This window comes from Mustela putorius, unplaced genomic scaffold (assembly GCF_011764305.1).
Source record: "Mustela putorius furo isolate JIRA1106 unplaced genomic scaffold, ASM1176430v1.1 tig00537248_pilon_pilon_pilon, whole genome shotgun sequence".
Lineage (NCBI taxonomy): Eukaryota > Metazoa > Chordata > Mammalia > Carnivora > Mustelidae > Mustela > Mustela putorius.
Window position 1 is genome coordinate 4,200,104 of NW_025422387.1, and position 15,967 is coordinate 4,216,070.

Genomic DNA, 15,967 nt, shown 5'->3' on the forward strand with positions numbered 1-15,967 from the left:
CCCCTCGCTGCCCCCTCTCTCTCCCCACCCTCACTTCATTCCCAGCCACACCCTTAAGGGAATGCAAGGTTCTGTTGTAGAACTGGCATGTGGGTGTGATTTCCCATCAGCTCCCACCCCATTTCCATTCCGCAGTGTAACATCCCCTCTCTGCGCGGACCCGGCTGTTCACAGCCGCTCTCCTCCCATGAGCCCCAGATTGGACATTACCCAAATGCCCATCAACAATGGAGGGGTTGATTCGATTACAGTACATCCACCCAATGAAAGACATAGTAGACAGCAGTGAGGACAAACAGTCTATAGTCACATGCAGTAATTTGGATGAATTCCGTGAACATGATGTCGGTCAAAAGAAGCCAAAATCGAAAGAGCACAAACAGTATGCTTCCATACAAAATCGCTCAAAGACAGTTGGGTGTTGGCAATCCATTGGCTTCAGTCTCTCTTAAAGTACAAATCAGGCAAATGGCGGGACAGTGGTTATCCATAGTTGAGGAGACGTGACTAGAAGGGGACACACGGGGGACTTCTGGGGCTGTTAATTTCCCGTTTCTTGATCCTTGCAGGATATGTGTCCTTGCAGGATACTTCCAATATGTGCCCTCCTTTGTATATGTGTAATACTTCAACTCAGAATTTTTCTTTGGACAAACCGAAGACAGGGGGGATGCCTCTCCCCACCTGGGGTGGTATCCACAGCCCAGGTTCCTCATTGCAGCAGGAGGATCATGGCCATGACTTTCAGGAAGTGATACTGACTTGGGGGCAGTCTAAGGAGGAGGTCCCCATAAGCTCTCAGCATGTTGCTTTCTTCAGTTCTGCCTTCATGGTGTCTGTGGTTTGGGGGTGTAGCAATTTCCTTGCTTCATCAGCTGCGGTGACTTCCCTGTGTCTCTTGTTGGTGTTTTCGAGGAAGGGCCATAGAACGGAAATGATCCTGAACTCCTCCATCTTCAACAGGAAGTTGAGTTGGATTCCTGAACCCACTGGCGTGGGTGTTGTCATAAAGAAACAGGCCTGACTCTCTTAGCTAAGGAAAACGCTGGTACTTGTTGAGACCCCTTTGGAGTGATCGTCTTGAAAGACAACACCCCAAGCGGCCAGGGCTCAGAGATCAATGGCCATCCCCCGTGTTTTGCTCCTCTCGGTGGAAATGCCTGATGTTTACAGTTTATGGTCAAGCCTCGTCTGAGGAGGGCGTCTCTTCTCCCCCAGAAGGAGAGCACTCCTGGAAGCAAGTGACAGCCTCTTGTCACCCTGCTCCTGCCGCACCCTGAACTTCATGGCTGCTCCGCTGCAGGGAACGGCCACATCTCAGCCTTGAACAGCATCCTCTCCCAGGACCAGTGGCTGCAAGGTACGGCCTCGGTGTGTTCACACCAGCCCAAACCCAGAATGCAGCACAACAGCACAGGAGGCCCACCAGGGGGAGGTCACCTTGATGGCGTGGCATATCAGTGCCTCAGGGCCTTTGCTTGGCTTGTACTGTTCCTTCTCCTGGAGCACAGTCTCCTTTCCTCTGCTCTTCCAGAGGTTCCAGGAAGCCCCGCTCACGTCCCTTTGAAGCTCCACCTTCCCTCAAGCCTTTCCTCCGTCCCCTCCGTACTGACAGAATGCCACCCCTGGCTGGTCCACTTTTCTCATCTCGGTGACACTGGTAACCCTGGAAAGCAGGCGGTCTCATCCCCATCCTCCGCACAGCGAGAGCCAGGCGCAGCAGGCCCAGCCACGTGTCTTGGGAGGCACACGGCTCACAAAGGCTTTGTTAGGTTTTGAAATCCGATTCTGGAGTGGAGCTCCCCCATGACGTCCCGTCATATGTGGTCACTCGTGGAGCTCTGGTTCCTCCCTCCTCGCCTAAGTCGCCATGCACAGAGCTCTAACTGTGCAGCACTCTGTTCTTTCCTTCTGTCTGTCTATCTGCTACCGTTGTAGCTCTCTGGTGACTTGCGGGCAGAAACACCGTCTCTCAACCCATGACAGATGGAGCTGCGTCCAGAGCGGGGTCTGAGTCTCGCGGCCACCATGGGGCTGGCGCTCTTGGCTTTGCCCCCGCTTCGCCTGGACACTTGGTCAGACTTGTGTGCAGGCGAGCGTGGGCAGGTCATGTTCCCGGGGGCCATTAAGACAGTGGAGGGCGGATTACTGAGACTCCTAGAGTTTCTCAGGAACTTTTAGGGATTGCATCTGACTTCTTTGTCATTGAGTCACCGAGGTGGCGATGGGACTTGGCCCAGGTCCCGGCGTTTCTCCTGCGCAGCAGAGGAGAACTCCTGAGGCCCCTGCAGACGTGGATGTGCCTGCTGCCCTGTCGTGCAGGGCGTGCTGCTTGACACGGCGCACCGGCTTCCTCTTCTGTGACAGGCCTCTGGGACCCTCCCGGCAGGGTGACCCTGAGGCTTCAGTGAGGACCACGCAGAAAAGCTTCAGAGGCACGACCTTCATGGAACCTGGTCCTTCCGTCTGTCTCCAGCACTCACTTCACCCCGCTCCCCCCAAGCCTGTGGTTCTCTCTTCTTTGCGGCAGGACGTTCCCTAAGCCCAGTGCCTGCCCGACCCTCTCTGGCCAGTGGGAAGCTCACCCCCATGGCAGTTCGGATGTCTTGCTGCCTGGCCGATCCTGGTGTCTCGTGGGAGGAGGCGATGCAGTCGGGGCTCTGGGCCATCTCCTCCGATCTGCTTCCAGCCAGGCTTGGGTGTCGGCCTGTGGGCCTCGGGCAGGCGGGTCTCAGAGCCGGGAGGGAGCAGCCCGAAGCCCCCGCTCTCTCCCGGGGCCCGAACCCACACGCCCTGTCAGCTGTGAGCTGGACCCACCTGCCTTGAGCGAGGGTTAGGGATGGTCTCTTGGCACTTGGGCTTGGCCTCTGGAGAGTTCAGCCCCTCCCCTTTGTGGAGAATTCAGAGGTTCGGGGTGACCAGAGAAGACACAGGACCAGGAGGGGCAGTAAGTGTTTGGTGGCATTGGAACAGCTCGCTGGTGAGGGAAAGTCCCTCCCGGCAAGGGGCCTTCGGTGATGTGCGACCACCACCCAAAAGGGGAGGGAGAGTCACATGGGGGCTTGCGTGAGTAGTGACATCACTCAGAAGCCTGATGGGCAGACTTGGGGTCTCAGAACTCTCTCATTTGGGGTCTCAGAACTTCCTCATTTGGGGTCTTCCTGTCACAGAAGAGGAAGCCGGTGCCCCGTGTCTCAGCTGTGGCTAGCCAATGTGGGGTTCAGGTTCATGGGTGATGTAAAGTAGATGAACACTAATTAGCTAATAAGGTGTTTACTTGGTGGGGGCGGTTCCTGGGGGGGGGTGCAATCGCTTGAGCATCCAACTTTTCATTTGGGCTCAGGTCATGATCTCGGGGTGTTGAGATGGAGCTCCACGTGGGGCTCCCTGCTCAGTGGGGCGTCTGCTGTGTCCCTTACCCTCTGCCCCCGTCCCCACTCAGGCACACTCTCTCTCCTGAAAATAAATCAATAAACCTTTAAAAAAATAAAAAAGAGATGTTTATTTGGATTGCATTTACAGCAACTGGATGTGTGAGAGCTTGAGTTTGGTGCTGGGGCATCAGGCTAACAGTCCTACCTGCTGTGCCGACATGAATAACACGGGAGTTGCTTGAGGCTGGTACCACGGCCCGTCTCTGGCTTATGCATATAGTATCCCCCAGCCCCCTGTCACTCTCCCTGGCTGGCTTATTAAAGAATTTCTTTCAGCCCTACATGGCCATTGTCCCAGAGTTTCGGTGTGTTCTTCTCCCTCAATCTCGTTAGATAGCCTTAGTGCCAGAGTGATGCCCAGACCTCAGACAGAAGGTGCCCCGGGGACGCCACCTGCCTGGCCGGACCCTCATTCTTACCACTTAGCCAGTGTCACCATGAATCTTCATTGACTGCTGTTCCCAGCGTGGTCTTTCTAAAATGCTATCCTAATTCTGCCACTGCCTATCTCGGAAGACTTCACTCACCTTCCAGTTAGCAGCATGGAGCCTCTCTGCGGGGAACCACGTATATTTACGGCAAAGCCCCCACCATCCGGGAGATGGGATTATGCTGGGTAATTCCATTTTCCAGATCACCGAGAGTATGTCTCCTTTGAGCCTTGCTTGCTTGTTTTTAAATCTGATTGCTTTCGGTGCAAATCTTCGTCCAATATATTCTTAGTCATCTTAAGTAGAAGCTTCTGTGAGTACATTGTGTATTTCCTCAGGGGCCATATTGAGATACAGTTCACGCTCTCTGCAGCCCGCCCACTGATCTTGTGTCTTCTACCCCCAAGACCGAGCCCAGTGTCACCAGCAGAGCAGGCGTTACAGATAGCTGCTGGATTGAGCTGGAGCCCCCGTACAGATCACCTCTCTTGGAGAAGTCAGGGTCTTCTGCCCAGAAGCAGTGGGGCCCCTCTGGGCCCGGTGACATGCCCGGGACCGATTGTCCCAGCACTGGAGGGTCCCAGGCTGCTGGTGTTTAATTTCTCACGTGGGTTTTTTGGACTTTTGTCGGTCCTCCCTTCCTTCCTGGGGCCAGCTGCGGTCACTGCAGCTGCCTCCAGCGATGCCAGAGCCCCAGGGGCCTGCCGCTGCGGCTTGCTGGAATGGCATAGAAACGAGTGCTGTGCTCTTTACTCTCAGGGATGGGATACCCTCCCATTCCTCTCTTTCCCTGTGGCCGATCAGGGTTCACATGGCTTCTATGAGATCGCGGAGCAAGCAGGGACAGTGAAGGCTGGGGATGTGAGAGACTTGTTCAAGGTCACGCCATGGGCTCGTGGCCGAGTCGAGACCAGGCCCTTCCTCTGTGCTGTTGTGCCCACCGGCCTCTCCGGAAGTGACTCTCCTGCCCTCTCTCTCTCTGTGTCTCTCAGGGGTCCTCAGTGAATTTTGTCATGGTTATTTAAGGAACCTCGCCTAGAAGTCCCCACACGCATTTCCCCATCGACGGGAAGGCTCGGACTCCAAGATGATTATAAAGGAATATCGGATTCCTCTGCCCATGACCGTGGAGGAGTACCGCATCGCCCAGCTGTACATGATCCAGGTGGGTCGTGGGGCGGGGTGGGACACGCGGAGCACACAGATGGCTCTCAGCACACTTGGCGGGGGGCAGGAGGCGGTGGGGAGCATCGCAGCCTTGACAGCACAGTGTCGGCCCAGTTGGCTCCTGACACACGTGTGAACTGCATGGCCTTCTGGCTTCCCGGCACGACGCTGGGAGCACAGCGGAGCGCTGGGGATATCCGTGGCATCGGGAGGTCTTGCCGAGGTCTCATTCACAGCGCTGACGGCACTAACACTGCGTCTAATACCTGACCTCTCACCAACGCAGATACTCTCCGTGTGTTTGGGCAGCATGAGCGGCTATAACAAGCAGCACACACTGGGGGCTTGGACAGGAGACGTTTATTTCTCTGAAGCTGGAAGTCCAAGGTGAAGGTGCTGACAGACTGGTGTCTGGTGCGGGCCCTCCTCCTGGCTTGCCCGGACGGCCACCTTCTCGCTGGGTTCTCGATGGCGGAAGGGGCGAGGGAGCTCTCTGGGGTTGCTTCTGGGAGGGCGCCGGTCCCGTGACCTCTTCATCTCCCAAAGCTTGACCTAGTGCCGTGACATGGAAGGTTGGGGGCTTTAACCTGTGAATTTGGAGGGACACATTAATTCAGGCCATTTGACAGATAGGAAGGCGGGAGCCAAGGACAGCAACCGACTTGCCTGGGAGCACCTGGCCTACTTTCCGGTTCCCGAAGATGCCTGCAAGACAGCGGGGTCCGCTGGGTGGCTGATTTAAAGTCACAGATGAGTCTGAGGATGACCGATTCCTGTGACAAGCCAGAGAATAGCATGCGTCTCCTCTCCATCGGCCACCGGTCTGGCCCTCCCGCCCAGACGCTGGGGGCCTCCCTGTTCAGAGCCTGGCCAACCCGGAGCACAGAGTGGGAAGACCTGAGATCGGGTTGCTCGTGGCCCAGATGTGACCATACTCCTATTAGCTGGGGTCCTGCCCCTGAGTGGGGGTCCCCCTCCCAGCTGCCCTGCCAGCACGGTGCTCGTCCTCAGAGCCCCCCTGGCCCGGCCCGGCAGCTTTCCTCCCAGTGGGGAGTCTGATTACGAGCCTGCTCTCACCTGGTGCTGCTCTTCTGGGCATACGGATGGCTCGGCGCGGCCCCGAGACCATGGTGTCACATGGGGCCCTCGGTGCAGGGAGAGCCCCGGCCGGAAGGGCTCTACCTCCACCCCTGGAACTGTTTGGTGGGTGCTCACCCACCGGCCCGGGTCTAGAGAGTGAGTAATGAGCTCCCTGCAGAGCCCAGTCCCCCAGTCCCTTCTGGAAGGAGCCCTGTGAAGCTCCGGGAGTTTGAACACCACCCCCTTCCACCCGGCACGAGAAGCTTGACTAAGAGGAGAGCGGAAAGTGAGCCAGACTCTCTGGGGAGCTGTTGGCTCTGAGCGCCTCAGAAGTGCCACTCAGTTCCCTCTTGAACCACTCACCCCGTGATTATTCCTGGAGAGTGGGGAGAAGAGAAGGGACTTACCTCGGCCCCCTAGCTCTGAGCTCTCTGGAAATCACTCCCCTTATTCAAGGACACTCTTCATCCTGTGGCTCCCCAAGTCCCACCCGAGCCAGGGTGCCCAGACCATGGCGGGCTTCCCGCCATGCCCTTGGGGGGGCATCAGGATCCAGGGACTCACTTTTCACTCCTAGGCTATCCCACGGCTTTTTGGAGCACGTGGTCACCTCTGACTGGGCTCCCCAGAAGCACCGCCATCCTCACCCCCTTTTTCTAGGGTATTTTGTTCTTTTCAGAATATCTATCCTTATGCTTCCAATTAATGTTCAATATCCCATAGTCCCCTACATAGTCACTCCTGTGGCCCGGGGCTGCCTGTGTGTGTTTGCTCATCCGAGCCCCACTGACACCTGTCTGTCACTCAGGGCCACCTCCCTCTGCTCCTGCTATGTCACCGTCTTACCTCCCGCTGGTCCCCGAGCTCCTGGGGGCTCCATCCACCGTGGTGGGTGACGGTTGAGTGTATTATTCCACTGTGTGACAGTTTCACGGGTGCAAACACGCGTCCAAGCTCACCAGCTGTATTTGTACATGTATGTGGTTGGTTGTGTGCCCATCGTATCTCAGTAAAGCTGTTAAAACACTGAGTCGAATGCACACTGTTCTGGGCCCAGCCAGGGCTGAGGGCCGAGTTACAGAGAAGAATGGAAAGGGTTTGCCGCTCTCCAAGGGGTGGTTGCATGTGCAGCTCACTGAATGTAGGTCGGGAGACAGCGTGGATGTTCTCGTGGGCCTCGGGCCAGTGCCCCCGGAGCACCTCTGCTGTGTGCTGCGCCTCACGCGGTAGACAGGCCTTCCGGGAGAGCAGCTGTGTTTCTGCGGAAAGAAGAGCGAGTGTGTTTCCATTGCTCTGGACCCCACTTACCAGCTGGGGTGGCAGCCAGCCGCGGGACTGCCTTCTGAACCCGCCGTCTCCTCCACGGGGCCGTGAGCCAGGTGGGGCGAGCTCGTGTGTCGAACTGCTTCGCGCCGTGCTGACCGACACTCGATATACGTGCTGCTCAAGACAACAACAGCAACCAAAAAAAAAGAAAGAATGAAAAAAGAAAACAAAGAAATTGGTCTAGCTGGGAGCCTCCCATCCCATCACCTGTAGAAGTGGAGGGAGTGACCGGAGGTGGCTTGGCCAGGACCCTGGACAGCTCTGAGACTGGAGCCCTTGGTGGGGCTGGGGGCATTCTTGCTCTTTGAGTCCTTCATGCCCACCCCTCATAGGGTCCCTACTTTTTCTATGCCAGGCCCTCGGTGCTCAGGCCCCTCCCTTGCAACCCCCAGATCCCACAGGATCAGCCTGTGTGGACAAGGGTCACGGGGCAGCCCCCTGGGCCCCGCACGTGTGTGCCCCTGGGGAGCTGGGCTTGTCTCTGCCCGCCTTCCGCAGTCTCCCCGGGAGGCTCCGCGGCGCAGCTTGGGAAATGGTTGGCAAGGCGGGGGTGGCTTCTGGTGTGGGCCGAGAAGGTCAGCACGGTTCAAGGAGGGCTTACTCCTGTGTGGCATGACCTAGAGCCTCAGTTGTGCAGGGGACGGGGCACTTCCGGAAGCTGTTGCCAGAGGAGATCTGAGGGTCAGCGCTTTGGGGCGTTAGCTCTATGGTTGGGGGAGGTGCCGGACTGGGAAGGCACCGGTGATGGTTGAAACCAGGATCCACTTGTTTGTTCAGCTCCTCTTTACTGTGGGGCGAACACAGTGCCCCGCAGGGAGTACGGACGCTCTCCCAGTCTGGGTCCCCGGGGCTGTGCCACTGCTAACTGTGGCCCCTGTGCCCCCGGACGGCCCTTGGCATCCGTTCCCCATGAGTGACTGTAAGCACTTTCTCAGCCGCTTGACTCGTGTCCCCAGAATCCATGTCCATCCAGAACCTTAGGCTGTGACCTTGTTTAGAAGCAGGGTCTTTACAGATGTAGTTAGTTAGGGATCTTGGGATGAGATCATCTGGGGTGGAGAGTGGGCCCTAAATCCAACGGCTGTTGTCCCCATAAGAAGAAGGGAAGACAGGGAGAGACCCGGCGAAGGTCATGTGGCGGTGGAGGCAGAGAGAGCAGAGTGATGTGGCCACAAGCCCAGGAACGCCAAGGGCCCCTGGAATCTGGGGGAGGCAAAGCAGGATCCTCCCCTCGAGCCTCAGGAGGGAGCTTCTGGGATGGACAGGCCGGCCGTTTCGGGCGAGGAGTCTGAGGACGACTGAGGCTCAGGTCACCCGAATGGCAGAGGCTTATGTGTAGCCCACAGAGGCCCAGGGGACCCTCCCCACCCCTGCTCCCTGGTTCCCATCTCTTCTGTGTTGGCTCCCCGGCAGGCCGGGCACCCCCCTACAGCCCTTGGAGACCCCAGGCACCCCTCGCTCCTCTGACCTGCATGTCCCCTTCTCACTGAGCCACCCTGAACCCCAGATATGTTTGTTTTCTGGGGCCGCCATAGTAAAGCATCCCAGACCGGAGGGCTTCAGGCCACAGAAATGTGCTCGCTAACGACAGTTCGTAAGGCCAGAAGTCCCAAACCAAGGTGTTCAGTGGGGCCGTGCTGCTCCCGCTGAAGGCTCTAGGGGGGGATCCTACGCTGCCTCTTCCAGCCTCTGGGGGCTGCCGGCTTCCTTGGCTGGCGGCTGCGTCCCTCCCGTCGGCGCTTCTGTCCCCACTTCTTCTAAAGACACAGCAGGACGCGGACTGGACGTAGGACCATAGATCGGATGTTGAATTTTGGAAACTGACACCAGAGAGAAGTGACTCCTCCAGGACAAGAGGGAGCCCCTTCAGCTCTGTTAGCCCGGGCCCTACCCACCTGCACCCCGGGACGGCAGCATACTGCACTTTCTCAAGGGGCTGCTGCCGTCACGAAAGAGAAAGTACGTGCAAAGAAAACACGTGGCGCAACCAGAAAGAACAAAGCTACCGCGAGAGGCAGGAGCTTCCAAAGTGTCGGGGGCACGGTCGCTGCTTTCATGATGGAATCTGGGCCACGTTCCAGGGGCTCTTTTAAAGTGTGCGTCCCCGCGGACTCCGTCTGTGACCTCCACAGGGGTCTTTCCTACTTTTTTTTTTTTTTTCTGACAGGGACTCAGGTGCTCTGGGCCACGGACATAGAGCATGTCTTTGTGCCCCAGGGGTAAGGCCATGCTCTCGGGAGTCCCTGTGTGTGTGTGCGCGTGGGCGAGTACACTTACGAGTGTGTGTGTGTGTGTGTGTGTGCGCGTGCACGCATGCGCACGCACGCACCTGCTGTTCAGGAAGCTGACCGAAGATGGCCTCGGCGATGCCGTCACGTCACTATGGAAACAGATGCTGGGCTTAAAGTCACCAGGACCTTGACCAAGAGGCTTCCTGCATAAGCAGAAACCTGAGCTTTTGGGCACTGGGAAGAACATCTGGGGCAGAGAGACACTTGGAGGTGACCCGGGCATCGTGTCTCCCAGGCAGCGGCACCGAGGCCCCTTCCTGCATTCCATGTTTGATCTCTCTGAGACCCTAATGAGTACAGACACAGGACTGGTTTCCTTGTGTTTGTTTTGTTTTATACCAGCTGGATGGAGATGTCAGTGGCGCCCCACAGAATTCACACATTTAAAGTGTACGGTTTAGGGGCTAAACTCACAGCTGTCAAACCGTCACCACGACTTCAGAGCACTGTCGTCACCCCAAGGAGAAGTCACTCTCCACCCCCCCACCACCCGCAGGCAGCCAGGAGTCTGCTTTCTGTCTCTTTAGGCTGGTCCGTTCTGGGGATTTCTTACCAGCGGGAATGCACGTGAGGTGGCCTTTTTACACGTTCTTACACGTGTTCCTAATGGGCTTCTGACACGTTGCTTTCACGGCTCATCCACATCGTGGCAGGTAGCCACGTGTCCCTCCTTTATGGCTGAATCCTCGTTCCTTGTGTGGGTACAACTCGTTCTCCTGTTCTTCAGATCACGGACGTTTGGGTTGTTTCCACTGCTCGGCTCCTGCGAATAGAGCCGCCGTGGACATTCGCGTACAGATTTCTGTGTGCACGTGGTTTCCTTTTCCTGGGTGTACACCTAGCACCAGCATTCCTGGGTCCTCTGGCAATTGTGTGTGGAGCTTTTCTGAAGAACCACCCAACTCTTTAACGCAGCGGCTGCACCGTTGCACGTCGCCACGAGCCGTGCCAGGCTGTGCCAGTTTCTCCACATCCTCGCCAGCACTCGGCATCCTTTGCTCTTTCAGCCGTCCTGCCGGCTCTGGACTGGTACCTTGTCGTAGTGTTGATGTTGAGCCTCTTTTCGGGTCCCTGTCGACCATTTATACACTTTGATGAAATGTCTGTTCGAGTCCTTCGGTGTTGGAATTGGGTTGTTTCTTTGTTGTTGAGTTGTAGTAGTTCTTAATATTTTAGAGTCATTATTATCACATACTACCAGATACTTACACGCATCTTATCCCATTCTGTGAGTTGTCCTTTTGCCTCGCTCCGTACCATCCTTTGATGCACAAAAAGTTTAAAACTTTTTATGATGTCCAACTTACCTGTTTTCACTTTGGTCACTCATACTTTGGGTACTGTATTTTAAAAAGCCATTGTCAAATCCAACATTGTGAAGATTTACTGCTATGTTTTCTTCTAGAAGTTGTAGAGTTTAAGCTCTTACATTTAGGTCTTTGATCCATTCTGGGTCCGGCTCTGTGTATGAAGTGAGGGAGGGGTCCAACCTCCCTGTTTTGCATGTGGATAGACTGGGACATGTTTAAAAGACTCCTTCCCCACATTGGATGATCTCAGCACTCTGGCTGGAAAATTTGGGTATATAGTATATAGATATGGGGGTTTATTTCTAGACTCTCGACCCTTTTCTTTGGATCTATCCTATGCCAGTACTACATTGTTTTGATCACTGTAATTTTGTAGCAAGATGTCACGTAGGATAGTGTAATTGCTCCAACTGTCCCTTGTTTTGTTTTCAAGATTGTTTTGGCTCTTTGAGTTCCTGCACTAATCCTTCCTGATTTTAGGATCAGTATCAGTTTTTCCATTTCTATCAAAAAGGCCCCTAGGAATTTTGACAGGGATTGCACTGGATCTGTAGATGGCTTTGAATGTTGGGGATTTGGGGAATATCGACATCTTCACAGTATTAAATCTTCCAGCTCATGAACTTGGATGTCTTTCCATTTATTTAGATCCTGATTTTCTTTTAGGGACGTTATATGATTCTAGCATGGAAGTGTTTCACCACCTTGTTAAATTTCCCCCTGGTATTTTGTTCTGTTGGATGCTCTTGTCCGTGGAAATGGTTTCTTTGTTTCCTTTCTGCACTGGTTACTTCTGTGTGTGGATTTTGTATCCTGCAGCTTCGCTGAATGCATTTACTAGGTCTGACCCGTTTGGGGGAATCCTTCAGGATTTCCCATATATGAGATGATGTCATTGGCAAATTGAGATGGTTTTAGTTATTCCTTTCCAATATGAGTGCCTCCTCATTTCTTTTTCTTGACTGATTTCTTTTTTTTTTTTAAGATTTTATTTATTTATTTGACAGAGAGAAATCATAAGTAGGCAGAGAGGCAGCCAGAGAGAGGGGGAAGCAGGCTCCCTGCTGAGCAGAGAGCCCAATGCAGGGCTCGATCCCAGGACTCTGGGATCATGACCTGAGCTGAAGGCAGAGGCTTTAACCCACTGAGCCACCCAGGCGCCCCTCTTGACTGATGGCTTGGGCTAGAACCTGCAGTACCATGAGGACTAGAAGGAAGAAAGGGGGCTTGGCTTCCTCACGTGTGTCTAATCTTGAGAACACGGTCAGTGCTGGGACCGGCAGGAGTCACGAGAGAGCACTGTGCCCGAGCAGTGCTGGTGCAGGAGGGAAACCACGGCCTGCTCGGTCTCCTGCAAGAGTGTCAGGGCATGTGGAGTCTGGGTCTGGATTTGGGGGTCCAGAAGTGACACCAGAGAAGTCAGCCCAGTTGGCCAGAGCCTCTCCTCCTCCCAGCACTCCTGGGTCTGGCCTGCTCAGCCCCTTCCCTTCTGCAGAGTGTTCTGTCCCCAGCCCCTCACAAGTGCTTCTGTTCCCGCAGAAGAAGAGCCGGAACGAGACATATGGCGAAGGCAGCGGCGTGGAGATCTTGGAGAACCGGCCGTACACGGACGGCCCTGGCGGCTCGGGGCAGTACACACACAAGGTGTACCACGTCGGCATGCACATCCCCAGCTGGTTCCGCTCCATCCTCCCCAAGGCAGCCCTCAGGGTGGTCGAGGAGTCCTGGAATGCCTACCCCTACACCCGAACCAGGTGGGGCTTTCCCCACACCCTGAGCTGTGGGGCAGGGAAGGAACCCTGGGCACGACCCCCTAGGCAGGCTCACCCTCCACACTCCGGGGAGCCCAGGCCCTGGGGGAGCTGAGCCTCTGTTCCTGGAGCCTCTGTCCTCAAGGATCGGCAGGAGAGGGGAGTGTCCACCGAGATACCTCACCCCCTGCCCCAGGGAGGCTGGGAAGGCGTGAGGCAAGCGAGGGCCACCCGAGACCCCATTGGCACCTGGGAGGGCTCAGGGAGTACAAACCCCTTCAGTGATCTCCTGACGGTGCGGGACGCTGACCAACCAGCTGGGAAGAACCAAGGGTAGACCAGATGGCCCATCCGGTCCCTCCCACCCTGTGGCCTCCAGCACCCGTGACACTGTTTGATCAGATTCTACTCTGAACGGGGCTTTCTCGGCTTCCCAGAGAAAGGAGGGTCTTCACTCCGTGCCCCATCCTCTCCCGCCCATGTAGCTGAGTAGAACAGATGGGGCTGCTCCAGCCCACAGCTCTGTAGGTGGGGGCCCCTGTGCGTCCCCTCAGGCTTCGTCTCCCCCCGCCTCCACCGCCACCGCCAGGTGAGGAGCTGGGGCTTGTCAGAGGATCTGCTGAGGTTAGTTCTCTTCCCAGAGGCACTTTCCTCCTCTGAGCTCATCTCCAGCCGACCGGGCTTGTCACCTTGTTGCCGGACCTGGTAGCTTGGGGGTGGGGACTTGGGCCTCGGCATGTCACAGAGTGCTGGGCTGGATCCACACCCACACTTGGGGCGTGTCTGTGTGTGCCTCTGTCCCTGCTGTGCCTTACACGTGGGATGATGGCTTCAGGGCTTCTGGCACCTTCCTGTGATGTCTCCCTCTTCCCCCTAAACACATCCCCACCCCTACAGCCTGGCCTTGGCGGTTCTGGGGACAATGGAAAGGTTCCCGAGGTGGACAGGACAGGCACATCTCAGCCACCCTTCCAGCCCCTTCTCCCTCTCCGGCCCAGTGACCCAGCCCTCCCACAGCCACCCCTGCAAGCTGCCACTCCTGACGTCGGCTTTCCGTCCACACGCAGGTTCACTTGCCCCTTTGTGGAGAAATTCTCCATCGACATCGAAACCTTTTATAAAACGGACGCTGGAGAAAACCCAAACGTGTTCAGCCTATCTGCTGTGGAGAAGAACCAGCTGACGATCGGTAACTACCCGAATTGCCCTCCCGGCCCCGGGGAGGACCTGAGCCCAGTAGGGCCACTTCCCAGCTCTTCCTGCCTGCGTGACCCTTTAGTTCTGCCCCTGGTCTCCAGGCCTGGCCAGCTGCAGACTGGCCCCTGTCCTGGGCGGGAGGTCAGAGTCCAGGCAGGCATGAGGGCACCGGGAGGGGGCCAGGACTAGCCTCCTTGGCCCCACGTTCCTGACGCACACCCCGAGGCTGGGGGCCTTTCCCACTCAAGCCCGTCCCCTCCGTCCCTCCAGGGGGGCATCTCGGGCTGAACGCCGAGCGTGAGTGCCGTGGGCACTGTGGGGGCTGTGTCCCCTCGATGGTAGACAGCCCCGTGTGTTCAGCCTTCTTTAAGAGAGGCCAGAAATCAGGATTTGCCTGTGAAATCTTCCAGTTCCGATATAAACGTATGCAGGCGGCACAAACCACACCTGTGGGCCCCCCGGCAGCTCCATAGCTGCTGCGTCCCAGAGAGTGAGCCCAGGGGGTGGGGGAGGGAATGCAGGCAGGTGCGGGACCCTCATGGGAAAGGTGGCTGCCAGCGCCCCAGGACCATGCTCTCAGACAGCCTCTGATGGGCACGAAGGCTTTTCCTGGGGAGCCCTCACTCCACCCCCTCCCCCCTGCTGGAGTTTTCGGGTTTGAGAGCTATAGGATTCTGCCTGGGCTGCTGCAACCAAGGACCAGACTGGGGACAGAACCCAGAAGCTCACGGTCTCACAGTCTGGAGGCCGGAAGTAGCAGCAGGGTGTCAGCAGCCTTGTCTCCTTCTGGGGTCACTGAGGCAGACTGTTCCGGGCCCTGCCCCTAGCTTCTGGCGGCTGCTGGCGATCTCTGGCGTTCCTTGCCTTGGAAACTCATCACCCCGATCTCTCCCTCATCTTCACGTGCAGTTCCCCCTGTGTGTGCTTGTCTAGGTCCGAAATTCCCATTTTTACAAGCACGTTAGTCATGGTAGAGGATGGCCTCCTACCCTAATGACCTCATTTTAATTTGATTACATCTTTAAAGGCTTTATCTCCAAATAAGGTCACAGTCTGAGGGACTGGGGGGTCAGGACTCCAACATATGTGTTGGGGGGGCAGGTGGGACCCATTCTACGCACAACAGGAGGGATGGACCCAGCATGACACAGGCCCTCCGCCAGCCCTGGTCCAGCCAGCCTCAGACACGGCCTGAGCTCCGTGGGCTCCCTCCAGAGCCCATCTGCCCTGGCTACTAAGTCTCTGAGATATGACTCATTCACACCCAGCTCTCCCCTTGGTGGCCTTTGCCTGCCCACACTGGCCGTGCATGTGATCTGCTCCTAGAAGGATCTCTGACCACCCCCCAAATGCTGCTGCCCTTGGGGGCGCTCTTGAGCCCTTGCTGGTTTCAGTAGAGCCCTCCTCTGTGTCTGCAAACCACCGCATAGATCCCAAGTGGGGGAGACGAGACAGCCAGAGCCTGGCCAGGGCCCGGCCCCCCAGGTGCCATCATCCCCACCCATCCGGGAAAGGGGCTTTCCAAGCCACAAACTCTGTGCTGGGATCTGTGTGCCCCAAGTATGTACCCAGCCCTGAGTAACCCACACACACCTTGGGAGGGACACAGCAGGAGGAAGAAGCATGTGACAAGAGGTGGCCCAGGTCCGTCCCAGAGTTGCTGCTGCTCCTCTGGGCCCCACACCCCACACCCAGCCAGGTTCCACGGGCCCCAAGTCCTCTTTCCCCAGCACCCAGCCCTGTGCTCTCCACTCCCTACTCAGAACCAGCTGAGGTCCGACACCTCTTTCTGACTGAAGAGCAGGGCAGCCTGCCTTAAGCCACGACGGAAATACAAGTTGAATATGGTGCCCCTTCCCCCCTCAGGGCGCAGTGGGGTGCCTGGCCTGGTGAGAGCAGCTTGCATCCCTGTCCCCCACCCCCGCACGCACACACACTCCGGCGGCTCCCCAGACTCTCCCATCCCGCGCTGTGGGGCCT

At 56.8% G+C, this 15,967-nt stretch overlaps 1 protein-coding gene across 16 annotated transcripts in view; it reads left to right on the top strand.

The window, feature by feature from the left end:
* PITPNM2 (phosphatidylinositol transfer protein membrane associated 2) overlaps positions 1–15,967 on the top strand; it is a 134,469-nt gene that overhangs the window by 96,757 nt on the left and 21,745 nt on the right. For 9 of the 16 annotated variants that reach the window (XR_006604754.1, XM_045073513.1, XM_013056443.2 and 6 more), the window contains exons 3-4: positions 12,579–12,793; positions 13,858–13,979. Coding sequence is in view for 15 of the 16 variants with exons in the window: in XM_013056443.2 (XP_012911897.1) it covers positions 12,579–12,793; positions 13,858–13,979 (337 nt within the window). In the remaining variant the exon portion in view is untranslated. Of the gene's footprint in view, positions 1–1,218; positions 1,361–4,857; positions 5,031–12,578; positions 12,794–13,857; positions 13,980–15,967 lie in introns of all 16 variants that reach the window. The other 7 variants (XM_045073510.1, XM_004753133.3, XM_004753132.3 and 4 more) reach the window with 2 other exon arrangements.